The sequence below is a fragment of the Sesamum indicum genome, linkage group LG8 (assembly GCF_026168435.1).
Source record: "Sesamum indicum cultivar Baizhima isolate 11 linkage group LG8, ASM2616843v1, whole genome shotgun sequence".
Classification (NCBI taxonomy): domain Eukaryota; kingdom Viridiplantae; phylum Streptophyta; class Magnoliopsida; order Lamiales; family Pedaliaceae; genus Sesamum; species Sesamum indicum.
This window is the reverse complement of record NC_142664.1, coordinates 21,128,452-21,142,683: the sequence shown is the minus strand read 5'-3', so window position 1 is coordinate 21,142,683 and position 14,232 is coordinate 21,128,452. Positions and strand designations below refer to the sequence as shown.

General features: G+C 30.1%; 1 protein-coding gene across 2 annotated transcripts; it reads right to left on the bottom strand.

The window, feature by feature from the left end:
* Positions 1-3,855: 3,855 nt before the first annotated feature.
* LOC105168298 (protein DETOXIFICATION 29) lies at positions 3,856-13,078 on the bottom strand. 2 transcript variants are annotated; one of them, XM_011088322.3, is made up of 8 exons: positions 12,462-13,075; positions 11,102-11,643; positions 8,239-8,325; positions 6,661-6,717; positions 6,184-6,422; positions 5,421-5,539; positions 4,285-4,371; positions 3,856-4,066 (listed from the first exon to the last, which is right to left on the bottom strand). In XM_011088322.3, exons 1-8 carry the CDS (start codon positions 12,807-12,809, stop codon positions 3,995-3,997), a joined length of 1,551 nt encoding a protein of 516 aa, XP_011086624.2. In that variant the 5' UTR covers positions 12,810-13,075; the 3' UTR covers positions 3,856-3,994. The 2 variants fall into 2 exon arrangements, with proteins under 2 accessions (XP_011086624.2, XP_011086626.2); XM_011088324.3 differs by lacking the exon at positions 5,421-5,539 and having other exon boundaries at positions 12,462-13,078.
* Between the last annotated feature and the right edge of the window lie 1,154 nt (positions 13,079-14,232).

Genomic DNA, 14,232 nt, shown 5'->3' with positions numbered 1-14,232 from the left:
TATATTTTATCAAAAAATTCAATAAATCAAAGTGTAGTGATTGGTATATTGATCTTTTTTTTTGAATGAGAGTGTGTATGAGTTGTTTATTTCAAGAATAGGCTGGATCTAATCAACTATACCCTTTTTCGGTATAACTAAGAAAGAAAGGTGCATGATCTCGCGATGTGTGATTCTTGTTGAAGCATATACTTTAGGGTGGGTGTAGGTCAGACGATTTTAAAGCAGACTCCCTATTCATTAGATAGAGAAGATCACCAAAATTTTGTGATCCGCTGCCGAACTTATTCCAATTCCAAGAGCTCAGATCGAATTGGTATATTTTAGCAGTTCCTTCGCTTTCAGGATAAATTCTCCTGTTTGCGCCTCATAAGAAGACCGAATTCTCGCTTTTCAAATCAAGAAAATTTGTTTCTCCTCTCATGTCTAGCCCTAGCTAAATGCACACTCTCAATTTTAGAGTTTTCTTGGTTTAGAACCAAGCAAAGAACAAGGTAGATCGAAAATACACTAATCGATAATGTAGTTTTCGATGGATTTGTTCCTTGCTAGCATGAGGGCAAATATTGGCTTTCCGGTGTGGTGTGCACACCTTTAGAAGACTTTTATATTGAGGCCTAGTGTGCACGGATCTTGAAAATTAGAATCATTGTGTGTTAGCTAATTAAAGAAAATAACAAGGGTAATATTTTCTATTTACATATTGCTTGTCGTTTTCTCCTTACCAAAAATGTGGATCTATTTTATTTGTATTTTCTCTGTGTTTATACACTAATAGTTCGGGAACAATCAATGGTTAATCCCTTGATTTGCTATTAATGCTTTTATTTTTGCCTTTTCTGCGCTTCCGTCCCGTTCTTCCACTGATCCAATCCCTTCACGGAGTCCTAATTCCAATTTTCTAGATTAGTCCTTCTTTAATTTTAAATTTTTTGTAAAAATACTTCAATCATTATGGTGGGAGAGTCCAGTGTGTGATTAATGCATTGACAAAGACTAAAATCAGCTTTCTCTCTTATACATGTGCCATCATCAAATATCATACTATTCCCTCCCTCCTACATCAACTTCACTTTTATTTACCAAGTCAAAAAAAAAAATTACTTTTGTCAAATCGCACGATCAATTATCTATCAATTTACCTTGTTAATTTCATTGATTTCAAGATTTCCGACATTGTTGAAATCGGACAAAAATCAGTACAAGTGGCTTCTGTAACATCAATTAATGGAACAATAATTTCAGACTTCTGTTTTTTTATATTTAATAAGACCCGTCCCCCCCCAAATTAATTAAGTTTTTATGCACAACGCACTGCAATGAATTATTCACTCCATTATAAATAATGACTGTTTAAAAACTTGGCCTTGTTTAGTTCATCTTTAAATATACATTTCAATTTTGTACTATTTCAAATGGCAAGATCATATTTGGTTGTGTTTTTTTCCCTTGGAATTTGACAATAAGTTTCAGAAAATCCATTTTATTATGTATTCTCATATATAAAATTATTATAATATATAACATATTTTCATGAAAAAAAACTATCCCAACAAATTCTGATTCAAATATATTCCCATTCTATTACATCTTTAAATATATAAAAATAATTGCAAAATGCTATAGTTCAAACATATTGCAGTTTTATCATGTATTCTCGTACAAAAATAATGATAAAATATTATAATTCAAACATAGGTTCATTGTATCGCGTCTCTCTCTTCTTCTTCCTTTTTTTTTTAGGAAAACCTAGTTAAGCATATTCTTTTTTCATACAAAAACAAAATATGATTGAATATATTGAAAATTGGGTTCGAAAACAAAACCAAACATGACAAACTTTGACATGTTAATTAATATTCATAATAATTTTAGCTAAAGTCAAAAGATTTATCATGATTTTAGCTATAGTTAATACTTTGACCTCGCATGCATAGCAACGACTAGTAACGGTTGCATAATCATAATTAATTAATATTTATTAAAAAAGTTTATTTATAATTATAATAATTAATCATGATTAAAAAATATATTTTTTCTGATGATCGTTGGATGAATGAGATTAAATAAATCTTATCAATGGTCCATCAAAATGAATTAAATTTAGCACTTTGAATTTCTCAAGTTGTAATTCATCGCTGTCACCTACCAAACATTTAATAAGTAATTAGGTGCTTTTATACAGTTTGAATAAACTAACTGTGAACTATAGAGGCGTGGAGTCATTTCAGTTCACATTTCTTACGAATTAAATTAATATTATATATTTAAAAACGTGGTGTGTACATATGAAAGTCTAAAATTAATTTACAATAATTAAAGTTGATTTAAGTGCAATGTTGTTGGTTTGAATTGGAATAGTACCAATTGGCTATTTGTCTCCACTATTATTTTTATTCATTCATAAGTATCACGTTGTAGCCGGAGTATTCACAGTGATTCTTGATATTCATATGTCACACCATTTCTTAATTCATATAGGAGGATACATTACAAAATATTAAATTATTTTATACATGACATATGATTATAATTTAAAAATATGATAAATTAATATTATCTGTCACAATCTAACAATATCACATGTTCAATATATATTAATGTAAGGATATATCTTATGAAGGTTGTATGTAGTCCTCGTCGACTCCGGTGCACTCTAAACCCTAATATGTATGGACTCGCCCGTCTGATTATTGGATCATTTTAGTTATTGTGATTCATGTGAAATCATACATTTTGGATAAACTTATATATATAGTCATGCTTCTTTAATATTCTTTGGACCTTCGTTATCACTTCTCTTACGATTTACTAACTTAAGTATCGAAAAATTAAACCCGAGTCATTTGCGTAGGTTGTAATGCTGGTGTGTTTTGTAGGTTTTACAACTAAGTCAATAGAGTCGTATTTTACTCCTTTGGGATATGAGCAATACTAACACAAATTCAAGTAAAATCCTGGACAATCTCTCAACATTATTGGAGTGGGGGTGTTGACATGCAAGGGCCACAAATGCTGTTTGTGCCCACCATAAATGGGACCACAAAGTTCATTGATAGGTTCTCCATTAATGTGTTTAGGTATTAATGCATATTTCCTGTGGTCATTAATGACAAACTAGCATTTTGTTTACCCTTTTTGGTGAAGTCGTATGAGCTAGGCAGGGTATAGACGAATCCCCGCCGGTTTATTAACTAATACTCAAAAAGCGTAAATTACGATGACTTTTTTTAAGATTTGGTATAATTATGAATACCCTCTTATTATTTAAAAAATCATCAATACCCCCTGATCTTAACTGTCGGCGTTAGGTTTTCATTCATTTTTATGGTGAATTGACCAAAATGCTCATGTGGATTAAAAATTATAATCTTATTTATTTTTATTTTTTTTAATTTTTTTGGGACTAAGTGGATACTTTTTTTTTAAATAATTTTTAAAATTTTTTCATCCCTCCCGTTTGATTATTTATAAGTTTTTAATTTTTTTAAAAATAAAAAAAATACAGTAACTGTAAAGTTCGATAATTTCAAACAACAAAGGGTGTTCGTAATTATGTCAAACCTTAAAAAAGATCGTTATAATTTACCCTATTCAAAATAATGAATATTTACTTGAAAATTAAATAAAAAGTACTATTTCTTAATTACAACATTTAAAACTAGAAAAGCCCATATCTTCTAATGAGCCGGTGACGATGTCCATGTATCTGGCTAAGTCCCGTCGGCGTAACAAATGCATCAGTATTTTTTTTTTCTATATAAGCGGTAATTACTTAACTACATAAATATTTTTAATAAATTGAGTAATTGTGCAATATATCGATTCGATTAATATATATAACAAAGAACTATGAAATATTAAATTATAATAAATTCATATAAAATGAGACAAATACTTTCACGTCGATAGGATTCAAACCTGTAACCTCAAATTTATTTATGAAACCCCAGTGATTAATCCTAATGTCTTTAATGATTTTCATCTTGAAATATTACTCCAGGGTATTTGCTTTAGGATCTGGTTCACCTCCCCATCTTCTGATTCTTTCCGCGGCCACTGAAGCCTGCAATTTTACCCAAAAATACTGATTTTTTTTTTGATAATTATAATTCAATAAATTGAGTAATATATCGATTCGATGGATATATTAATATAACCAAACACGATGAAAAAAATTAAAATAAATTCACATAAAATTCTGATTATCATTAGCGTGAAACTCTAAATAAAATGCATATATATAGGTAAAGAAATGGTTTGAGAGTTGTCAATGGTGCAAACCTCTTTATTCCAATTAGTTCTGTAGACCATCAAGAAGAGGCAGAGCGTTTGCACAATTGTTCCAGTCATCATTCCAATCCATATACCCTGAAAAATGCCCATCGTGTAGAAATTTAAATACTATTTTTTACCTGTATAAATTGAGCATGATCGATAGAGAAGATTACATGTGGAGTTCATGTATGGCGTCATAAGGTGAATTACAAAAACACCATGTTAAACGAGCATTTCATCTAAATTTTAAGTGAGAGGATTATGGTTTAATATTTAGTAGGGATATATATATATATATATATATATATATTGTTTTTTCCTATGATTTGGGATAATTACAAAAAAAAATTTGTAATTTGAAAAATTACTTCTGGTACTACTTTGACGTTTGTTTCCATTCAATAAATAGATCCATATGCTGCTCAAAATTTTGGGATTTGTTGATATTGGAAAACAAATTGAATGAAAATTCATATTTACTATCGATTGACTTACTACTGACTTATTGCAGATTAAATAAATTTTTTATGATCAAACTACCATTATAAAGGTGAAGACGTATAAGGGTAGGATAAAAATATATCTCCTCATATGCATTAGCATGTGTGAAGATGTACTAGGGTAGTTTGATTAGAAAATATTTATTTGACCTGCAATAAACCAATTATAAGTCAATGGGATAAATGGATTTTGGTTCAATAATTTTTACTAATATCAGCAAATTTAGTGAATTTTGACTAACTTAAGATCTATTTGTTGGATAAAAAAAGTCAATCGGACCAAATGTGATTTCAAAACTATAGGAGATTTACGTGTAATTATATTAAATCTCATAAAAGGGCAGTGTAATTGTCCCTATTTAATATCTTAACACGCACTCCTCACGTGCAAACCCTGCACGTGAAACCTTTCTTTTATATCCAAATTCAGGAGCTCTTGTTGGGCTAAATTAACCACTACACCATCCAAAAACTTAAGCTGGTAATGAAAAAAATCTTTTAATATTTAATATTTTAACAAAGAAATAATTTTGACATTTATTCTTGAAGTTTCTAATGACTGGATCCATCATAATTTATAGTTCTTTTAATTAATTGCAAGCATTTTTTTTTATTTATCAAAAAAGAAAAAATTAGACTTACTTGTACGCCCATATTAAGTTTATACCCCAGTAGTAGACCCAAAGGGATGCCAAATATGTAGTAGCAACCAAGATTCACATATGCAACCAATGTTTGCCATCCAGCTCCAATAGCCACTCCTGCAGTCATTAGCTACCTTAATTTCTTCAACTCGAAATTCATGGATTCCATTTTTTTAATTTTGAATTATGTTGTATTTTTTGTTTCATTTTACGTATATATGCTATGGGTATAAGATTTGATTAATGCATTTTAGGCCAAGTCAAACCAATTTCATTTGAAAATCATATATCAACTGCATGTGATTCAATTAAATAAAGAATTTCGGCAAAATAGGCTGGGATTGTCCTAAAATTGCAATATTTTTTCGTTACTCAACCACATTGAGAAATTTGATTTCAACAGCTCCGAAATTGCTCCTTTCTACAATTATAGGATTAAAATTGCATTTTTTCCTCCTATACCGACATCGTATGCGAGTCAAGTCTTTCTATTTAGTACAAGGGTAAATTACAATGGGCTTCCTGAGGTGTTATAATTACAAATACCCCGTGTTGTGTAAAAGATTACAAATATCCACTGGAATTAACAGTCGTCTAATAAATACGTTCTATAATGGGCTGTCACGACGAGGTATTTGCTAGACAACCTTAATTTTGTGGAGGTATTTGTAATTTTTTTGAACAATATAAAAGTATTTTGTAATCATTACAAATTTTAGAAAAAATCGCTGTAATTTAATTATAGTATAAGGATGAGTTACCTGAAAGAGCAGGTTGAATATTGTTGACGACGAGGCACAACGCGAGCAATGGTGTGAGCTGATAAAGAACTTGTACAACATCTAAACTGTCTGCAAACAAATATGGATACTGTCTCTTGAAGATGAGGAGAGTGCCGGAAATGAGGCTGCTTAGCAGCAATGCGAATATCACCACCACCACCATCGAGAACTTCGCACTTCTTGGATGACTTGCCCCCAACTCATTCGACACTCTTACGCTGCATGTATACACATGTTGTACTAATCGGTAAAACATCTTCTATCGCACATCCGTACGTGTCATACGTTGATGCGACTCTAGCCCATATTTTTAATTTGTAATTTAATTTAATTATACTTTTTTATATTATGAAAAAAAGAACACGCACATCCATATAAATTATTTATTGGTATGACATTAATATATATATAATATAAAAATATGATAGAAGATTGACAGTAGCGGCAAATACTAACCTTACTGCTGCATTTAATCCAATAGCTACCATCTTTGTCCAACCATCTATGTTTATGCTGTAAATATAAAGAGTTTGCTATAAACTATGAAAATAACGGCAGACAAGATGGTTTGTCTTTTCGTAAGGTAGTTAAGCGTTGAAGCAGACAACACTGTTGTAACATAAAGAAAATAAATAATGAACAAATTTTGGAGATGACATAATGGTTTGGTGATGGGACATATATGCAAGGGCCTTGCAGCACAATGTATATATATACGTAAAGTGCAAGAGAGACATTATGTAATATCAATTTATAAGCGAAAATTACAATTTGTCGTGGTGAGTTTGTTTTGTAATTTGGTTTTGTAATTTTGTAATAAGGACAATTTGATTAGAAAATCACATGTGTTGTGCATGTAAGACGCTACTTTGGGGATTTCCGGCTAATCTATGAATTTTCAGTTAATATTGTTCTTTAATTCTCATGTAATTTAGTTGTAGAAATTACCAAAATTGATTTTAATTAGACCAAAATTATCACCCCTACATTTATACGATTAAAATTGCTATTTTTTTTCAAAAATTTTAGGATAAATTATCAATTAGTGGATTTCAAATTAAAGTTCATATCAAAATTGGATTTTATAAATTTCTAAGATGAATCAATATTGAATGAATTACAAATTTATTTTCTTATTTGATTGACTAATTAGATAAAGACATGTTTAAACATAGTCCATTAAGAAAATAATCAACCAAATGATGTTCAAATAAAATAGAAGTGACCTCCAACCAAAAAAAAAAAAAACACACACACACACACACACAACACAACAATTGGTAACTTTAAATCACATCTTGTGATTAAGGACATAAATTTATTAGCTTTTATTTTTTGTTGAAATTTTATAAGCTACCATTGACATCAATATTTTTCAAAAAAATTGCAATTCTTTTAATCTTGTAAGTATAGGGGTCACAATTTTGGTAATTTGGTCATGCAATTAAGAAAATGGCAATTTGAGTGTAACGCTGGTCGAAAATTCCCAAATTAGCATGTTACGTGCACAACACGTGATTCCGAAGAAATTGGTCAAAATTGTCCTAAATTTGCAAAATTTCAAAAAAATATTGGATCAAATTATAAAAAGACATTCGTATAAAGCAAAAAATGACACTCCAATACTTATGGGACCCAAAAAAATACATAAACTTTTAACAAATACATCAATAAATTTAATCTGGTAGCAGTTTTTGTGGCCCTGTGGATTTTTAAGATATGTATGGTCTGCATCCTGTTAACATAACACAAACATACAAAGAAGAAAACGACTCCTTTTTTTATAAGCCTTGAATACATTAATTAACAAACTTTAGTTATGCTTTATTTATTTTTAATTTCTCAAATATATGTTAGTTTTTGACAAGTGTAAATTTAATGATAAATGCAAAAAAGTGGAATAAAAATCTGCTATATAATTGGTTCTTTTTTTTTAAAATTGTACATCAATTATATATTAAATATATTATATTTATCGTATAATAAGTTCAAATTCGAACAAACTCAAATTTTAGTATAAAGTGTTGTACATACCATATGGATAAAGCATCGACGGCTACTTCTGCATTCTTTACGTATCCAGCAAAGAGGACAAGTGCTGTCATATACCATACCTCTAAGCTGCAAAACCATATGAAGAAGAAAAAATATATTTACTCTTAAAAAAAATGAAAAATATATTTAATAAAAATACAACAACTGCATCCAACGCTAAAAAAAGAGAGGTTCTATATTCTAGCAACTTGGTTAAATGAATTTTATAAAATAAAATACTTAGGATAACATTATGAACTTTTTTTTATTAATCTATTGAATAATTTTTATCTGGATAAAGTAATACTGTTATCTGAATAATGTTATTCTTGAAATAAACTAAAAATTTATGCTTCTTATTTGATTTTAAAAAATTCACCATTTACAATTCCAAGTATATACATCCTAATAATAAAATTTTTCATAATTGTTATATAATTATTTAAGTAAACTATATTTTGCCATTCAAATTATACTTGTTTTTATATTTTATGATTAAAACTTTTTTTTGGGAGAAAAATACATGCTACCCCCGCCTACCCTCTCCCCTCCCCCGTCGCCGCATCCCTCTTCCTTTCTCTCTCCCTGCCCCTCTCCCCTTTCCCTTCCTCTTCCGCCTTTGTCCCTCCGTCTTCCCCTTTGATGTTGCCGTTGCCATTGCCTCTCCTCCCCCTTCCTTTCTCCCTCCGAGTCCCTAGCTCCCCCCTCATCGTCCGCGTCCCCCTTCCTTCTTCATCGCTGGCCCATCCCCCCCTCCCTCTTCTGTCCTCACGTCGCTGTTCTCTCTCTCTCTCTCTATATATATATATATATAATATAACTAATTATATATATATATTTTATATATGTTTATTTATATTATTTAAATTTATATATTTGTTTAAATATTAACCATTGATTGAAATAAGTCAAAATTTGAGCCGTAGATTTACTAGTTTAATTTGGACCTAAAATTCAAATTAGATTCAACAGTTATTAAATAAAGTTATAAATATAATTTTCATAATTAAAAACTAAAAAAAAATAATTAAAGAAAAAATGCGTGAATTACACGAACTCATATGAGGGGTGTAACTGATCTACGTTTCTTTTCACAAATGGGTAATTTGCTAATTTTTTGTCATTGGGGGTAATTTGCTCATTTTGTCAATTTATTATCTCAACTTTACAAAAAAATTGCACTTGGCCATATACGATCATTTTTTTTATTGATTTTTCTCTCGAAAAAACATCACATTTTATGCATATGTGAAAAATATCACATTACATAATCATTAAGTATCACATATATACTGCATCTGATGTTTTTTTTGATAAAAAATTTAGTTGAAAAATTATTATAAATTATAAAGTGCAAAATTTTGTAACATTGAGATTATAAATAAACACACAAAAAAAATTAAATACCAAAATATAAAAACCATCATAATTCGAATAATATAATTATTTATTGTTATAATCGGTGAAAGTATATAGACATATTGTAGAATATTCTAGCTATATATCTAGATGGTTTTGAATTCTGAGAACTATTTTACCTTTTAAACGATCACATTTTAGATAGAATTTTTGTTAGCATTTGTATAGATATATTAGGAATGTGAAAATATAGTTTCGTTACTTTATCATAAGCATTTTATTTTATAAAATGCATTCAATAAAATTGCTAGATTTTTTATAAAATTAATTTTAAGGTAGGAAAGTAACTGAAATACATATGTAACTTAAATTTACTATCTTGTCTTGTCAATTCTCACCCAAACTCATGGTTTACTCCTCTTTCATTTCCTCCCATTATAATATAAGGTAAGTTACAGTAACTTCCGACATAATTATGGATACTTTTTATTATTTAAAAATTATAAATATTTTTTAAAATAAAAAATAATTAAGAAGCGCCTAACACTACATTGTTTTATCCTTGCTAGATCTTTTTTTTTTTTTTTTCAAGAAAATGTTTGAGGATAGGTAAAGTAAATAATTCATAAAGCATTTTAGTCCATAAAATATTTTATTTCTTTAACAAAATATATAAAACTACAATTCATAATCCTAAAGGGTACTTTAAATAGTTCAACACAAAAAAATAGATGAAAATCTAACGAAGGCTAACAGAATGGGTTTGTTGTCAAATGAATATTAAAATCATGGGAAAAGTTATGATTTTTCAAACAACGAAAAGATATTTGTAATTATATTAAATTTCAAGATAGATGATTGTAGGGTAAATATTTTTATTAGATAATAAGATATATACGTACGAAAATAAGTTAAAACTAGATCTATAAGGAAGTGGTCATAATAAAATATTAGGGAGAGAAAAATTATATGAAAATAAGAAAAAAAATATCAAAAGATAATTATTAAAGAGTGAAAAGTTAGATAATAAATAAGAAAATTAAATTAAGAATTAAAAAAATTTGAAATGTTAGACCAAAAAAGGTGAGATGCTAATTAAAAGGCTTCTCTACATTAATAGTAATATATATTATATATAATACTATAATATTATTTACACTTAATATATATATATATATATATATATTTATACTGAATAATAATAATAATATTTATAAAAATATGTGTATATTATACATAAAAAAAGGGATGCAAGATATAATATAATTTAAAAAGTGCAAGGATATTATGAATATTATGTGGGTTTTATTAATTTTACATGATAATATTTATCTTAATATTTTGATTAAACAAAGTACATAATATGCAATTACAGTTAATCCCAAATCACCTTATTTAATATTTAATTCGAAGTTATCATATCACTCATTTATCCCATCTCACAAAATAAATAACCACTAATAAATAACATAAAAAATATTGAGATATTATAAAAACTACTCACCACATCATCACAGCAGACGCAAGAGATAACCTGACAAACCCCCAAAGGTTCTGAAACGCCTTCCACGAAAACCCAGTCCAAGCATCGCCACACGCCCCGCTGAAGATGTACACCAGCTGTGCCACCACTATGAACCACCACGAACAGTTCAAAACCACCGCGCCGCCGGCCATCCCCCACTCTAGCTTCAGCATAAACAACCAGCTGAAGAAGACGTGCAATACCAATCCGACGGCAGAAATCCAGGCCATGGCCATGATCTTACTCTGCGCCTGCAGAAACCTGCTGATCGGGAAGTTCATGGCGTAAGCGTAGAGCTGTGGGATCATCCACAGCGAAAGTCGACCTGCTGCTTTCGACATATCCTCCTTTTGCCCCAGTAATAGCAATATGGGCTCCGCGAAAATGTACAAGAAGGTGAGGAGGAGGCTGGTGGTGAGGAGGACGACGCACGATCTCTGCATGTAGACGCCGAGCATGTCGATTTGGCCGGCGCCGTACGCTTGGCCACAGAGTGTTTCCAGTGCGCTCCCCATTCCCCACTGTTTACATACATTTAAATAATATTTTGAGAGGTAACTAATAGTGGCAAATATATATATATATATAGATATATATATTAATTAACTTCAGGATTTTTTTAAAAAAAATTGAATTCTAAAAATTAGTTGTTTTTTAAAATATATTTATTTCTTTTGTAAAAACTTAAAAAAAATAATTTTAATTCTTTTGTTAAGTTCATTCGTTTAAAAAATTAAAATGATCTCTACTAAATAATGTTCTAAAAAATATTCAAACAAATAGTTAAAGTTGGTGTTAGGGATTTTTGTCAACTAGTTAAAATAGTTTTCTTGAAGTACTAACATTTTTATCCAAAATAATTTTTTTTGAATAATAAGTAACATCAACAAAGATAATTTTAATTTTAGATTCTTAATTTTATCTAAATAGAAAGATTAAAAATTTGAAAATTTAAAAGTTAAATAATTGTAAGCAATTTCTATAAGTAAATGATCCACTTAAAGAAAAATTTAAAATTAAGTATCATGGAAATAAAAGAACTCAAAAGCTAAAAAGATAAAGGAAAATTTGGCAAAGTAAAAATTAATAGTAGAGTCTTTTAGAAAGAAAAATTGACGGAATAAGTGTTTATGATAAAAAAAACAAAAGAACTTATGAGTTTTTTAAATATATATAATTATTTTAAAGTGGTCTCGTAATTTTCCTAAATAATATAGAATGATAACATGCATATTAATTTCTGCTTTTTCTAAAATTAATGTTAAGATAAGTCTTCTTATCAATATTCTTTTTTAATTCCTTGGAATGTGTGAATGAGGACATAGGTGCAATAACATACCATGATGCCGAAGCTGAAACCGGCGATGACCGTATTCTCGATGGCGAAAGCGGCGAGGTCGAGTGTCCCGACGTGGCCGGCCAGGGTCTGCGTGATGGCGCCAAGGGAAAACTGGCAAAAGGCAGTGAAAATGGCAGGGCCAGCCAAATACCAAAGCTTTTCGGACTCCACCTTGAACGCCTCGAAGAAGCTGCCAACTCCGGTGATCGGAGGAATATCATCACCATCGACGATGAAATGGGTAGAGATTCGTTGGGCAGAACAGTCCTGGCTCGAAAGCCTTGGGAGTTGTTCATCATCTACGGGGGAGAGAAGTGGTTGCTGCGCCTGCGCGGTGTTATCTTCCATTTTCACACGCTACGCTACACACAACACCTGCGCAGATAGTGTCTGTAGTGCACTAGCTAGGAAAATAGACCTTTGTGGTCTTGGTTGCGGTTGACGGCCACTTTTCTAAGATGGAGGGGTCGAGTAATAGTGACCTCTACTTCGATAATTTTTCTTTTAAGAAGCACCTTTTGTGTCTAGACAGGGGTTTAATATGGACCTCTACCTGTTTATTAGAAATTCCAAGACGTTCCTGTACAAATCTCCTCGACAAACAATATTAGAAGAGAAGTCCTTACCGGCGTGGTTTAAAATTTTCATTATGGTTTCATCGAAATTATGAAAACAAATTCATTTTTAATTTTATGAAAACGAACATATATGGTAGTTTCGAAATTATTATATATTTTTATTTGTTTGTGTTTTTATTTTTAATGAAAAATATGTGTTTTTGGTTTTATATAAGTTTCCATAAAGCAAAATATATATAATTTTAGTCATGTAACTTATGATGATCGATGAAATTAATCGTCATAAATTTTGTGATGTAATTTATGATGGTCGTTTTTGCGATGTCAATGTTGTAAATTTGGGACGATTTTTGTGGCAGTCATTTTTGCGACGCTTCAAAATCGTAGCTAAATTTTGATATATTTTTAAAAAAGTATATGGCAAATTTTCTTAAACTTTTTTCATTAAGTTATAGTTTAATTTTTGTTCTAAAATTACAATAAAATGTAATTAAAATAAAGAATGAATAATGGATGAATGAAAACTAAAATACCTTAACAATAAAAATTAAAATAAAATTCAGTACCATTTTGTCTTAAAATTGAAAATTACATAAAAAAAAAATAATCTTAATCTAATGAGACGTTCTCGTGATCCTCATCAACCGAGTGTGAATCATCATATGCTCCCGACTGCCTCAACGTTGTTGTCGGATGGAGGCTGGGTTGGCTCTTGAACTGACGGAATGCCCAAATAGATCATCATGTGGTGTTTTTCATCCCTTCCATCTGTAGCTTCAGTCCTTCCCCTTCGCCTTCCGTTTCCCCTTCCCCACCCAAATTTTGAATCAATTAGAAGAATCGATATAAATAATTTGGCAGTTGATTGGGAAGACCATATTGTCACAAAAAACTTCAACTGGCCAATACAATATATACATATATATATAAATTCGAATCAGTTGGACAATTAACGTTCACTTAGCTAGAACACCAACAAATGTAGCAGGGCATGCAACTTCATCGTACGTGAAACCCCCAGAAGGCAGGGCAACTTGATTGCGACAGCTTTTCGGTAATAAAACTGTTTAAATGTGGTAGAAGTTTTTGGTGAGCGTGCAATGCAAGGGAAAAATAAATTGATAAGATTTGGCTTCTTCTTCTTAAGGTTACCATAAAAGAACATTTAATATCTATAAGAGTGTGACTTTGTG

What these genes read in the sequence shown, in the direction of transcription:
- LOC105168298 (XM_011088322.3), bottom strand. Translation starts at nt 12,809, where the DNA reads ATGGAAGATAACACCGCGCAGGCGCAGCAACCACTTCTCTCCCCCGTA. An exon ending in TATTCAACCTGCTCTTTCAG is followed by an intron (nt 5,540 to 6,183) that starts GTAACTCATCCT and finishes TAATGACTGCAG; the next exon opens with GAGTGGCTATTGGAGCTGGA. An exon ending in GAACTAATTGGAATAAAGAG is followed by an intron (nt 4,067 to 4,284) that starts GTTTGCACCATT and finishes GTAAAATTGCAG; the next exon opens with GCTTCAGTGGCCGCGGAAAG.